The following is a 12,837-nucleotide window of genomic DNA, read 5'->3' on the forward strand; positions in this document are numbered from 1 at the left end:
AATTCTAAAGTTTGCTTCTAATATTACAAAAATCAATGAAGTGAATAAGGATATACAAACAACATCGCGAAACCAACCTCCACGGGTTTAAATACAGATTTCATCTATCGCATCGACTGTGGACTGATGTAAGAAAAATATTCTTTTAACCATGTCTCCCACGAATTTTATTCTGTATTGATTTGATCTAGTTCGACCTCACCTCGTTATCGATATAAAAATCGCTTACTCTTGGAAACAGCAACGAAACCGGCTGACTCGCTGATTTGATCTCTTTTTAAGACTGGTTCATCCAGCTGGCCAAAGCGTATCTGACGGAGGAAGTGTATGGAAAAGGTGATAAGGGAGATAGAGTGAGAGCGGAAAGGGTAAAGTGAAGCAAAAAACAAAAAAAGGGAGGAAAAAAGGAAAAGAGATAGGAAGAGAGAGAGAGAGAGAGAGAGAGAGGGAGAGAGAGAAATAAAAAAAGTAGATCCTGGAGATTTAAAAGAAGGATAGCAGGATACGCTTCGGCTTCCGAGAGTACTCTGTCAGGATGGCGACCCAATGACCCAGCTCGGAGCATTCATTACAAGCCGTGGACACTGACTTCATTTGGGTTACAGGGATAATCGACAATGCCCACCGAGAACAAACGTTACCCGGAAAAAAATTTTCACCTCAACTGAACACAATCTCGAGATCGAGTTGTACGCCCGTGGAAGTGGTCCTTTGTTCCTTTTCTTTCGGAAACACATAAATCTCCAATTAATAGTGGTATATGCCCGTTCGTTAAATGGATTTGACGAACCCAAAATACGCCGTTTGCAATAATCCCTTCTCATATTCCAATGATGACTCTCCTCGTTCCAGTAAATCGATCCCTGCTTCCCTGTATCCTACATCTCTGAGAATTGAGCACTGTGCAGGATCACACAGGAACGCGGGGAGAGAACAGGACAGAGCAGAAAGTACCGGATATTAATTAACCGATAAGGGTTAGACCCAGTGATCAATTTAGACCCAAACGATAAGGCCAGATAATAGATATATGTCTGCATCTTCCGGAATGAGTCAACCCGGTCGTATTTCACCCACAGCAACACGACCCAAGGCGATGCTGGACTGATATCAAACCTTGCGATGAATGTACCCTACACTTCTCGGCACTGGGATTATTATCATAAGTGAAAAAGACCGTCAACGAGCAGAGAAATAGTGAATTTGAAATACCGACCATTGGCATTTCGCACGCAAAAAAATATTCTATACGTGAATGAATGTCGCGTGTAATCCGCATGACCTCGGAACCGGCTTCTGCTGAAATGGTTGAGGAGGAGAGAGAAATTTTATTGAGGGACAGAGAATTTTTGCTGATCCAGGGAATCCTACCGGTCAGATTTCTGTCGACTGGGTAATTTCGTCGTCGTTCACGCACCCCGATTTCGGAGCTATATAGATAGGGATATACGAGTTTTTCGCAACGAAAATATCACGCGCGAACAGTTCTGTTTTTTATTCAGTGCAGAAGAGAGGTTTCGTACAAATTTCGCGCCCGGCACTCGGCTCTCCCAGTATGCCTCGCGTACAAACACGAACCGATCTTGTCAGGCAGAATAACGGATAATCGTGGTTAACGTATCGCTGATGCGTTTCGTCTGTTTGCCGATAGTCCAATTTGACAAGCACATTTTCGCCGTGACAACGGACAACCGGGTCGAGGGGCAGGGGTCGGAGGAACTCGGCTGACATTTGGAGAAAACGGGACGCCGGCCAAGCTGGCCATAAATCCTGACCGTATAACATCCCGAACATCTCCATGCTTCATTAATAACACCCCCGTGACGCGTGTAACCACCAAGGTACCAGCTATAAGGTATCTCTGTCCCAGCTACCTACCCTCCCACACCGAGACCATTCCATTTCGCGGTTGCCACAATTTGTCCTGGTCATTGGTCACGAGCGGAGCTGGTTGTTTCGTTACCCGTAGCCACCTAAATTACGCAGATCTGAGCCCTCCGCATGAAAATTTTCGTCCAACGACCAAGATGAAGATTGCTGCGCGTCCACTCAATTATACTACCATAACCGGCGTTTCGCCAGCAAGAACAAACGTACGTCATCGGTCATCCGGTAATTCGATTCGATTTTTCGGAATGAATATTAGCGCGGAATTATGAACTTTGCAGGGTGAGTAAGATCTGACGAGTGAGCATCTCGTAGCGAGATGAATTGCATATCGTTAGATCAATTTATTCCCTGATGCGAATCAAGCCAATAGTGGCCCAAACGTAACGACGGACGTCTCGCTCGCTCGACTACTTATGTTAGATCGACAACGAGCCACTATACCTTTGGCCGTCTCTCTTTCTCTTCCTCTATCCCTCGGTCTCTCTTCTCTCGCTGAGAGGTTGAGATGAGATCGACGGAAGGACGTCGCGTTGCCTTGGAGACGGTCACATTGCCCGCCGTTTTACGGCTTACGACGAGGGTGACAGCGAGTGTCCACTGTCAATCAGGCACATTGAGTTCGCCCAATGACGCGAACAGGGGGACAGAGTAGATTTACTCCGTCCACTTGACCATAGCACCGATGGTGGTGGGCAATTTGAAAAGCGTGTTCATCGAACGTGTCGTGAAATTCGAAATCCACTGGATCAATACCCTTCTTCCTGTTTCCTGCATGGTCACCGATATCCTCGTGCAAATTCTGACACCAAGAACGACCGCGACGCTGCCTCGCTCCCCTGAATTCCAAGCTAAAGAGAAGTTCACCAAGCCGGAAGGTTTGCCGGCACGTTTCAAAGATCGGGAGATGAAACGGGGGTAACGAATGCGAGATTCCATTAACCCATTGATTCAGTAATTTTCATCTCAAACGTTTCGAGCGATCCTTTTTAACGCCCAACCAACCCTCGATGAGAAATAGAAGTGACGCGTTCAACAGCGGCTCGAAAGTTTCATCGTTGAATAAAGTTTACTGGGGTGAAAATTGAATCTATTGTAACTGCGTGGCCATTACTTGGACTTTTTTCAGCCCATACGTTGCACTATCCGCCGCCATCTGCAATGCAGGCACCGCTCTGTTAACACACTTTTACTGCACCGTAAAAACTCCGAAAGTATAAATGTACAGATCGACCAGCCGTCTTTCCAGATTTTTTTATTTTCAATTTTATGCACCTGCCCATATACAAAATCGACTATGTAACACAATAGAACAAAAATAACCAGACTTTATTCTTTAACTGAACATAGCAGTGTACGAGTAGTATTCGTCAACTTTTTCACTTTGAGTTACTAAACAGCCGCTTTCACAGCCTGACCATGATAATCACGGTTGCTCTATTTCGCCATTACTGAAAATTTTTATTTCACCCAAAATCTCCGAGTCGGGGAAAAAGCTTCCGGTGCTTGTCGCGCCTCGTGCGTTCCGCCGGAAAAATACTTGAAAGGTGGACTTGCTGAAGGTGCACCGGGACATTTGGGTGACGGGTGGGACGTATGACGCGAAAGGGTTAAAAAGGGTTATACCCGTATCTTGACCGCGAGTCAACGGGCCTGCGCTGACCCGTGAATAACCGCCTATGGGACTAGACCCACCACATTGTTACGTTATTATTTTCTTCGGGTAGAAGAAAACAGCTTTTGCCAGTTGCCTGGTACAGGGAAATGGAGGCTCTCAGGCTTATGGGATCCTTGGCTCAGAGGTAAGTAGTGCCTACACTCGACTTTATGAACGCCCGAAAAGAATAAAAATAAAAAGATAAAAAAAAGAAAAAGCGCAACGCCAACTCTCGTTTTTCTGGAACCGGTTTCACTTTTCCTTCATCTAACCATTAGACTTTTTCAACCCTCCCGAGAGATTAAACTCTCGCCTCGACGACTTACACAGTTTGATCAAGAACTTTGTTTTTGTCATCCTTCGTTCTATATATAACATGTTCAATCATTTCTTCGAAAATCAGGTAATTATTCTCTCACCACAATTTTCCCGTCGGGCGAACTGATAAAGACTAAGTGGACCGAAAGAATTCTTCGCCACGTTACCGGCCTGGTAATTCGATGCCAAGTAACGCGAGCGAGAAAAGGTTTCGTGCGAGGATACCCCAAGATTTCCGGTTTATACCGCGCTTCTCTCTCGTCGGACAACAAAATAGAGGACAAGCCCGGAGGTTTCCGGCTACACTCCCGTTAATCCCGCATCCGAAACACAACACAATTCGAGGATAAGAGGGCTTGAGAGGGAAAGCACCCTCCTCCTCCGACGTAAGTTCCCACCTGAAGCTCGGAGGGTTCATTCCTCTCGCTTTGTCTACTTAGCTGTGTTTTATACAGAGGCACGAAATTACCATGTCACACGAACCGTATTTTGTCTTGAATAAATTTCGAACGAAAGAAATCCCCTCGACGAAAAAGAAAATTCTTGCTTCTGTTCGCCACGGGCTTCTTTGTCGAGAAGCTAATTTGACGCTCTGCGCGAGTTAGCCGTTTGGGCAGTAACTCGTGACGTTGAAGCTCCCGTTTACAAAAGCAGTGACACACTCGTAAGGCTGATCGAAAATACATACCACTGCCCCAAGACAGTGTTACATACAACGTGTTCACCTATGCCGTGTGCAAACTGGCGAGGAAAAGGGCAGTATGGGTGCACGAGTGTGGCACCAAGCTGGAGGGTATATTTGCTCGAAAATTCCCCCCTCTCCAGTTCCAGTCCCATCGTCTGTTATTACAAAACTTTTCCCTGTAGCCAAGACTCGACCTCATCGTATATCCCAGTGCAAGAGTTATTAACTTTTCGCAATTTCGTGCCTCGGCGTCGGGTTACCTGGCTTCAAGTCCTTGATCTCTCGTTCCCCGCGCTGGATATCCTTTGCTGAGCTTTATCGAGGGTTGGAAAAATTGTGTTTGTCAGTAGGAATAATATGCCTGAGATGAGGCGTTACCATCGTCAGATTTCTGTGCATGCGTATATCTCTGTATACCGCGCAGGTGTAAGAGGCCATTATCAGTCGGGTTTGATCCGAATTTTTTCATTCTTTTTAATCATAATTACTGTAACTGCCGCAACAACATTAACAAGAGCGAAAAGGTCGAGTCTCTGCTTTCTCTGCGTACAAAACATGATGAAAATAGCAATAAATGTATTTCTGTCATGGGTTTGTTTCGCCGTGTTCGCTGGTTCGACTCGCGTGAAATGTTATTAGAGCTTGAGTCGATAACTTGATAGTCTCAACAGGCCATTATTTAGACGCGGTAACATGCAAAAGGGATTTTCGTTCGAGCGCACCGGGCATAAAGATTTGTCATTACGATTATTAATAACGTGTTGCCCCTGCAGCGACCAGTTATTACCCAGAACTGATATCACGCACTGTGATTTTTAAAAAGGGATTACAACGGTCATGCACATTCGTCCATGCTTTAATCTTATCGATCCATCCAAAGTAGTAACAATTTAATGCAGCTCGTTCTGTGTTATACTATATCAGTGTAAAATTGTTATTCCTATACTTATTTCATTCAATTACTTTTAAACATATACTTACATTTGAAACGAGCAGAGAGTCGCCTTGAGCATGAAACTATGGCCAAGCCTGCAAATAAAATAGAAAACGAGATTATTATCGACAGCTTGGAAAACGGATGAAATACTTGAACCCTTCGGTACATCAATAACGTTACTGAAAAATCAAATCCGCAGCTGGTAAATCCGTAAAGATTTAATCCAGAAATATTTCCGCTTCTTTTCACCGTAAATAAAATACAAAATTTTCGTATACGAGAGAGATAAAATAATGTATTTTCACTACCTAATAATCATACCAAGGAATTGTGGGAAATCGGGTATTCCCGCTGTAATACGCAACGCAGGTGGAACACCGCATATACATAAACGTTATACTAATGGAGAATTGAATGATATCCAAAAGTCACGTGCTGCCGGTGAGTGCACAGCCACGTGACTGCAGTGTATAGGCGCATACCATATGCCATGCCGGCAGTTTTTCTTAAACAAGGCACGTACTACGTAACGTCCTATCCTACCCTCTCCTCTCCTCTCCTCTCTTTTCTCTGTCCTGGTCACCGTACCCCCTGACGTTTCGCACCCTTCGCTCTGCGTATGGTATTTCGAGTCAATGTGCCGGAAGTGTTGCCTTATTTCCGCGCAACACCGAGCACGCGCTTGGATAGGTAATTCATTTATACCGGTGTGCAAAGGTATACGTAGGTATGCAACGTTTCTTTACCGCCGGTCATTTTTCAGTCAAGAAATTATTTCACATGAACTTTAACCGAGGTTAGTGTATAAACTAGCCGGGTTCAATGGGGTGCATGCACTCCCCCTGCTAATGGCTTGGAGTAGTAAGAGCTACGGCCATTTTTACACTCTGCAGCTCCTTTCATTCGCTGCAAGAAATAGTAGAGCTATACACACATCGACGATAGGTCGGCGAAGGATATTATGAGAGGTAATGAAAGGGTAACATTACCCGGAAAAAGGATACCGGATACCAAGGGGCTGCAGCTTCACCGCCTCGTCTCAGAGAAAACGTTGACTGACAAAGGAGCTAAGGCGAGAGCGAGGAAGGAGCCTGTAGTGCGTTCGGCTAACAACAAGAACTAACTTCCACTCCCGGCTGAACCTTGATTAGAGCGCTCGACCGGGAGGCGTAGTTATAACTTTTAATTACTTGTAAGTAATAACTCGATACGCCGATGTTCACCCGATATTAATCTGCGTTATCAGGCACGAGGATCACACCCTGTGCTTCGAAGATTCCTGTTTCTGTCGAAACCGTTCTCTCCAATTAACTCAAGCTTCAAGACTTGCTTACCGTCTCTAAGCTGTCAATGAATCGAGATATTAAATATTGACGTTTCAAAACGGCTGGTATACTTTCATCATGATATCATAATCCAAGATAATAATATTGAATTTGAAACTGAAATTGAAAACTACCGCATTCGCCGTACCAAAAGTTTTAATTATATATACACCTGGAAAATAAAGAGGGTCGGTTTATTCGATATTGTTGCGAGTGGAGTACCCAACGTAGCGCTGAACTCGCTCAAGTTCCGAATGCGAAGAACCCTGACGGAGAATTTAGGGGGACTCGCGGGAAATCTTTGGCAGGGTGCTGCTAATTTTCAGGCGACATCTGGCGCCAATATCAAAGCCTACGCGGAGAGAACGATGTGGTCCAGATCGTCGACCCCACACCCGCGTTCTCCTCTCGTTCCTTGGCTATACTGCTACACGTGTGTTTATGAGCACTAACTGTCATCGGCAGACGCGCACGTGCACCGGTGCTTCGTGATTAACTCGGCGTCGCAGATGATAGGGACGTGTCGTGTATAGTATCGTTCCTTTTGAACTCACCCACGCCTGCAGCGCCGCGCCGTAGTGCTTGTCGCGAAGTATGACGATATTAATTAATTATCTCGGATCTTGGCGTCAGTTGTGCAATAATTAGGCACAAGTTTCAATCTTGCACCGTCGGTTCATGGATGGCACGAGGTTTTTCGATTGTTCTTCTGCGCGTCGTTTCTGGTGATTCAAGAACTTTCCGATAGTATTAACGCATCAAACATCACAATTTTCTCAGCACCAAGGTATTCGTTTCTCATGATTTGTCTTGTACAAATGACATTCTTTGACATATTCAGCAGACTTTAAGTGTTTAAAAAAAAAAAAAAAAAAAAAACCTTCAACGAGCTTACGATAATAACTTGTTTGAATTTAATCGTCAACTGTAGGTACTTCAAAAAACTCCAAGACTCTACTAACCGAAAGCATTGGACTTATTAAATGTGTTCCTTTAATTTTTCTTTTCACGATTTGCTAATTTTTTTTTGTTTTTTTGTTCAGCGAGTACTAGATATTCACGAACAAATTTAATTTTTGCAAGGATTTCAGGATTCAAAGAAAAATATCTCCAAGATCCTTGAACACTCTGGAAAATGAGAAACCAATCCTTACGCGGCATTTTCTTGATCTAATGATACCAAATGAATTCAATTAATCCCCTGTGATTTATATCCATTGAAGTTTCGTGAGTAGTATAGATATAGTCTTCTGGTGTCGTAGAACATTTCCCAAGTTTCCCACAGACGAGCGACACAACGACATGACGTCTGCTTACTATCACTGGCGGATCAAGGGTCAAGGGAGGCAAAATCCATTGTTGTATGTAATTTGTCGGCGGAGAGAAGACGGGCCACGATCAAGCTCAACCCATTGAAGCCCGACGGAAGCTCGCCGTGCAAGCCCTATAAATGCTTATATACCAAGTCGAGTATTGATGTAGCATCCGTGGCCGTCGGGAATGACAAATTCGTAAGTCCCGTAAGGGATGTAGTTGCTGTATGGAAGGTTTCCGTGGAATTTTTATTGCCAACGATACAATGCTGTCCCGCAAACGATTTTGTGAGCGCATTTTTCGCTCAAAGCCGTGATACGGAAACATGTATAAAACCGAGCTCCGCGCGCAGTATTGGAAATACTGAAAAAATACTTGATGCGCAGGTCTGTGTAAGATTTTTATAAAAGTAGATTTTATGCAAGTTATTATTGAACTGTTAGTTGTAGTCTGGACCCTTTCAAAATCAATTTTCATCTAATTAAACTCCTTGCTATACTTCAGTTTGTAGCTTTACCTACGTTTCATGTTTTCAGAAAAACAACCCAACATCCGTCGCAAATTTATAGTATAAACGTATACAGGTATATCCTTATTTTAGCCTCCTGCGACAACGTTTACACTTATGATGACCATTGCTGGCAAATCTTACTTGTAGCAACAACGAAAGGGGGGTATAAAATGCGCATGCAATTTATGTACGCCTATGTATAAATATATTGTTCGTAAACGAGGCGTAGCTTCTAATTCCTTTCTTTCGCAATCCTATTCAACAAGCGGAATCTAATTAGTATTGCCTACTCTATTTAAAAGCTATTTTAATCCATATTTATGTATAATCATACGCGTATTTTAAAAATAGTATTTTAAAAGGCAGATTTTTTTTCTTTGGTAGATTGGCATTTTCACTTCAAGCAATATTTCGAGTAAAAATATTGACCGATCAATTTGATGATTTTATTTAAAAAAATTAAAAAAAAAAGCATTCTTGTGGTAACTTATCGGTTAAAATATTATCAGTTCATCTACGTTTGCGCTCTGTTGTGGCATGAGCAACTTTTCTTCTCCTCGAGATGCCAAGAATTTGATAATTCGCACAATTTTCAGGGTTTCTATGGGCAAACGGAAGAACTTCTGGCATTGTAGCTCGTCGTAATGAAAGACCAAGGGGATTGATGAGACTGCGGGGAGTGAAGGAACGAAGAAATTATACGAAGGCTCTGCAACGGGGAAAATAAGGAGGAGAAAAAAAAATGGATAAAAACGGGAATAAAGAAAGAGAGAGAGAACAAAAACGTAAAACCAGTAGGAAATTGCCGAGTTTAATTTAAATCGCTTTTGTCTTTCAAGGAATTCGCCTTAGGATCGCTTCTGATACGCCCATTAAGCATCCCTTCGTTAAATACGACGATAAATAATTCTTTGTCCGGTAAAAAATTCGGATAAAATAAAATTCCTTACAGAGCAATGCTTTGACAAACGCTGACAGCAAAATCTAATTAGGCGGAGACATATCGCACGGGGATCTCCTTTGTTGTTGCTCACTAAATCGCTATGAAAGGGTTCTCTTTTTACCCATAAAAGTAACCAACGGTCATTCAAAGCAGCTACGCTACGCGTAGGTTCTTATCCTCCTTTCGGGGTGCCCGGTATTATACGTATATCTTGGAAGGGGTTTCCTTTGAAGAATTGATAAAAGGCTGAACATGGTCTGCGGAAGAATATTTTTTACCAGTGCAATTTTCTCGCGGCGCGGTTGACTCGTCTTTTCAAGTATAATCCAGCGAAGATTCGCCACTCCACACAGACGCTCACGTTTCGGAATCGGAGTAATAATACAGTCAAAGTCAAAGCGTCGTCGTTGGGAATAAAATCTTTTGGTCCTTGTAATTACTTTTAACATACCCTTTCACCGAGAGAGCTAGTTACAGAACCAGACTTGGCAGATGCTCGTCGTTTCGCAGCGTCGTTGTAACATTGTGTACACCGTAAATGATCAACAATTCTACTTCAAAAAGGTGAGGAAGGTGGCGAGGGAGGTGAACTCTCCAAGTTTCCTAAGCTTCGGAACGTGAAGAGAATCCGCGTATAACCTATCTGGCATATAGGTATTTATCGTACGTATACACGTAGTGCCGTTGACTGTCGTTTATCGAACTCGGAGCTATACCTACGTAAGCTCTGATTTTCAAACGGTTGACTTCTCAACGCCACGGGGAGTCCGAGTGAAGCAGATAAGCGGATGGTTAATGCAGCTTGACTATCGCTAACGATTTCAATTTACCTACTCGACAAGTGGCCCATCAATATTGATAAGAACGTTGTACAGAGATAGCTTTTTTCCAAAATAATCCCGTGCCATTCAAGTTCGAGTTATTTTGTTCACTTTGATCAGCTTCCGACGACCGCTCCGTTTCAATCAATGAATATCACTTGTACTCTTCTCATCTTCCTTTCTACCGACCCTTGGCGTGTTATATTCGCAGTTTTCCCAGAAGTAGCTCCATACAATCGTTCGGGAAGCCCAGAAGCCATCGCATGACAGTATCGCGTATCCCGGGGCAAATTCTCGAGGCTCATCCTACCTAAGAGATTTCTAGGGAAGGGCTTTTGTCCGCGAGAACCACGAGTCACACCGCCTTCGGGCCTTGAATCCACGAAGAATCTCCTATAATTCAGCGACACAAGTGGCAACAATCTAATTTCACGCGTGCACGTTGACGTAGGCATTTCAGAAAGCATGGGTCGAAATTGGAACCAAAGAAAAATAGTACCATTGGCGTCCGATTGCAGTCGCGAAACCCTCAATTCTGTCCGACGATATAAAAGAATTCATCAGCTATGCAGGTAATCAGCATCCCTTCCTCATCTTGCGATCATAGCAATTAACAACGAATCGGAAAAAGTTTACTCGGGATAAAAACTTTCACCGCGGGATATACAAAATTATAACGCGTGAAAAACAAACGACAGTTAACCAACTTTAAAGTAACAAAATTTCTCCAGTCCCAACGAAATTGAGATCCTACTATTTACACTCCCTCCCGCCGTACACGCTCAGTTTCCGTTCCCCCCCAGCTAATTTTTTTCCCGAAACTTAACCCTCCATCCTCGCTTCAGTTGCAGGCGTATAGCTGGTACCGCGAAGCATCGAAACGAGCCAAGAAGTGTCCGCACTCTTCAGCGACGGGACTAAAAAGTTGTTTCCCAGGAAGGGTGGGCGGAACACTCTGCCTTCGCAGACGTGTTTTCCTGGATCTAACAAGGGCTCAAGATTTCGTAGACTTTTTACACCACAGCCGACTCGCTCGCTCTCGGGGCGTTCCCTTTGTGCGCGCGTTGTATTATTTCGACATTCCCTCAGTGGCGGGGTGAAATCCACCAAATTGATACACGCAGGTTAGTCCTGCACGCCCAGGCACGGTTTGTTTCCCGACAGCGCGGAGAGCCTAGTACACGCGTTGGTCGAGTTTGGATTTAGATAGGGTGGATTGACGAGCCGTGAGTTGTTGGAATGGCGAGCGGTGAATTCGCTATTTCGCCTATCAGATCCGGACTGTCGCGCATGTAGCAGAGATTCTGCGGCGGTCGGTACGCTCTGATGGATGGAGCCGTTAACGCCGACCGCCGAATACGTACAGTCCTCTGAAGTTGAAATTGAATAGTCGACTGTGATCGTTGTTAATAATCAAAAATAAAAAAATTAAATCAAAAAACGCGTATACGTATTTCCGCACAATCGAAACACCGAGGCGGTTATTTGACGAGCGAGAATTTCCGCGATGAAACACGGTAACGCTGTTCCTTCGCACAATTATATCAGAGTGAAAATTGTAAACCGGATTCGTTAACATCGGGAAACTCGTACCGAGAATAAAGGGATGTAATACCGTAGGTTCAAGCATCCTGCGGAAAATTGCATCGAGAATCACACCCGCGCGATTCAGCGACAGCAGCTAATTCAGACGCATGAGGAAACGGATGGATAAATTTTCTTTTCGGAACAAGCGGGCTGCATTGATTGCTCGGATTACCATTTGTTCCGGGATATGGGGAATGAAATGCAGAATAATAACGAAAACCCTGATCTGCAAAATCGTTTTGCAGAATCGGCCGAGTTGCGCTAAGCACTGCGGGGATAAATCCTTTTTCTCCTCTCTCTTCTTCTCTACATTGATTATAGGCGCTTTCCCCGGAGCAGGTATCGCGTACCCATCTCATACCTCTCTCTCTCTCTCTCTCTCACTCTCTCCTTTTCGTATATATATATAGGGTGCCCCCAACTAACGAATGGGCTTTGCCCTTTTGCCGATGCCAGGTAGGCACGAGCATGTATATGTGTCCATACTAACCCATACACACACACACACACACCATGGATCGCAAACTCGGCGCGATTTTTCACGCGTTGACTTGAATAATTTATCGCTGCTTTAATTGCCCGACTGGAGCGCCGTTAGTAATTCCGGTTATTTATCATCACTCGTCGCAAGAAAAAAAAAAAAAAAAAACCGAGACGGTGTTCCGCAGGCCTTTTGGAAATTGTCGCAACTGAACTGCTAGCAATCTTTAGCCACCTGAATTTCTATATCCTTCGCCACAACGTGTAACGAGACAATTATATTCAAGAGAACGCATCACTCTAGTGCATTACGCGCAACGAAAGTACCTGCAGTTGCTGATTGTTCGCCACGGAGAAACTTTCACGATATAT

At 44.0% G+C, this 12,837-nt stretch overlaps 1 protein-coding gene across 1 annotated transcript in view; it reads right to left on the bottom strand.

Annotated features, from left to right (window-relative positions):
• LOC124177400 (cadherin-87A) overlaps positions 1-12,837 on the bottom strand; it is a 164,999-nt gene that overhangs the window by 101,815 nt on the left and 50,347 nt on the right. The window contains exon 2 of the mRNA XM_046559730.1: positions 5,529-5,576. Within this exon, the coding sequence (XP_046415686.1) occupies positions 5,529-5,576 (48 nt within the window). The remainder of the gene's footprint in view (positions 1-5,528; positions 5,577-12,837) is intronic.

This window comes from Neodiprion fabricii, chromosome 3 (genome assembly GCF_021155785.1).
Source record: "Neodiprion fabricii isolate iyNeoFabr1 chromosome 3, iyNeoFabr1.1, whole genome shotgun sequence".
Taxonomy (NCBI): Eukaryota; Metazoa; Arthropoda; class Insecta; order Hymenoptera; family Diprionidae; genus Neodiprion; species Neodiprion fabricii.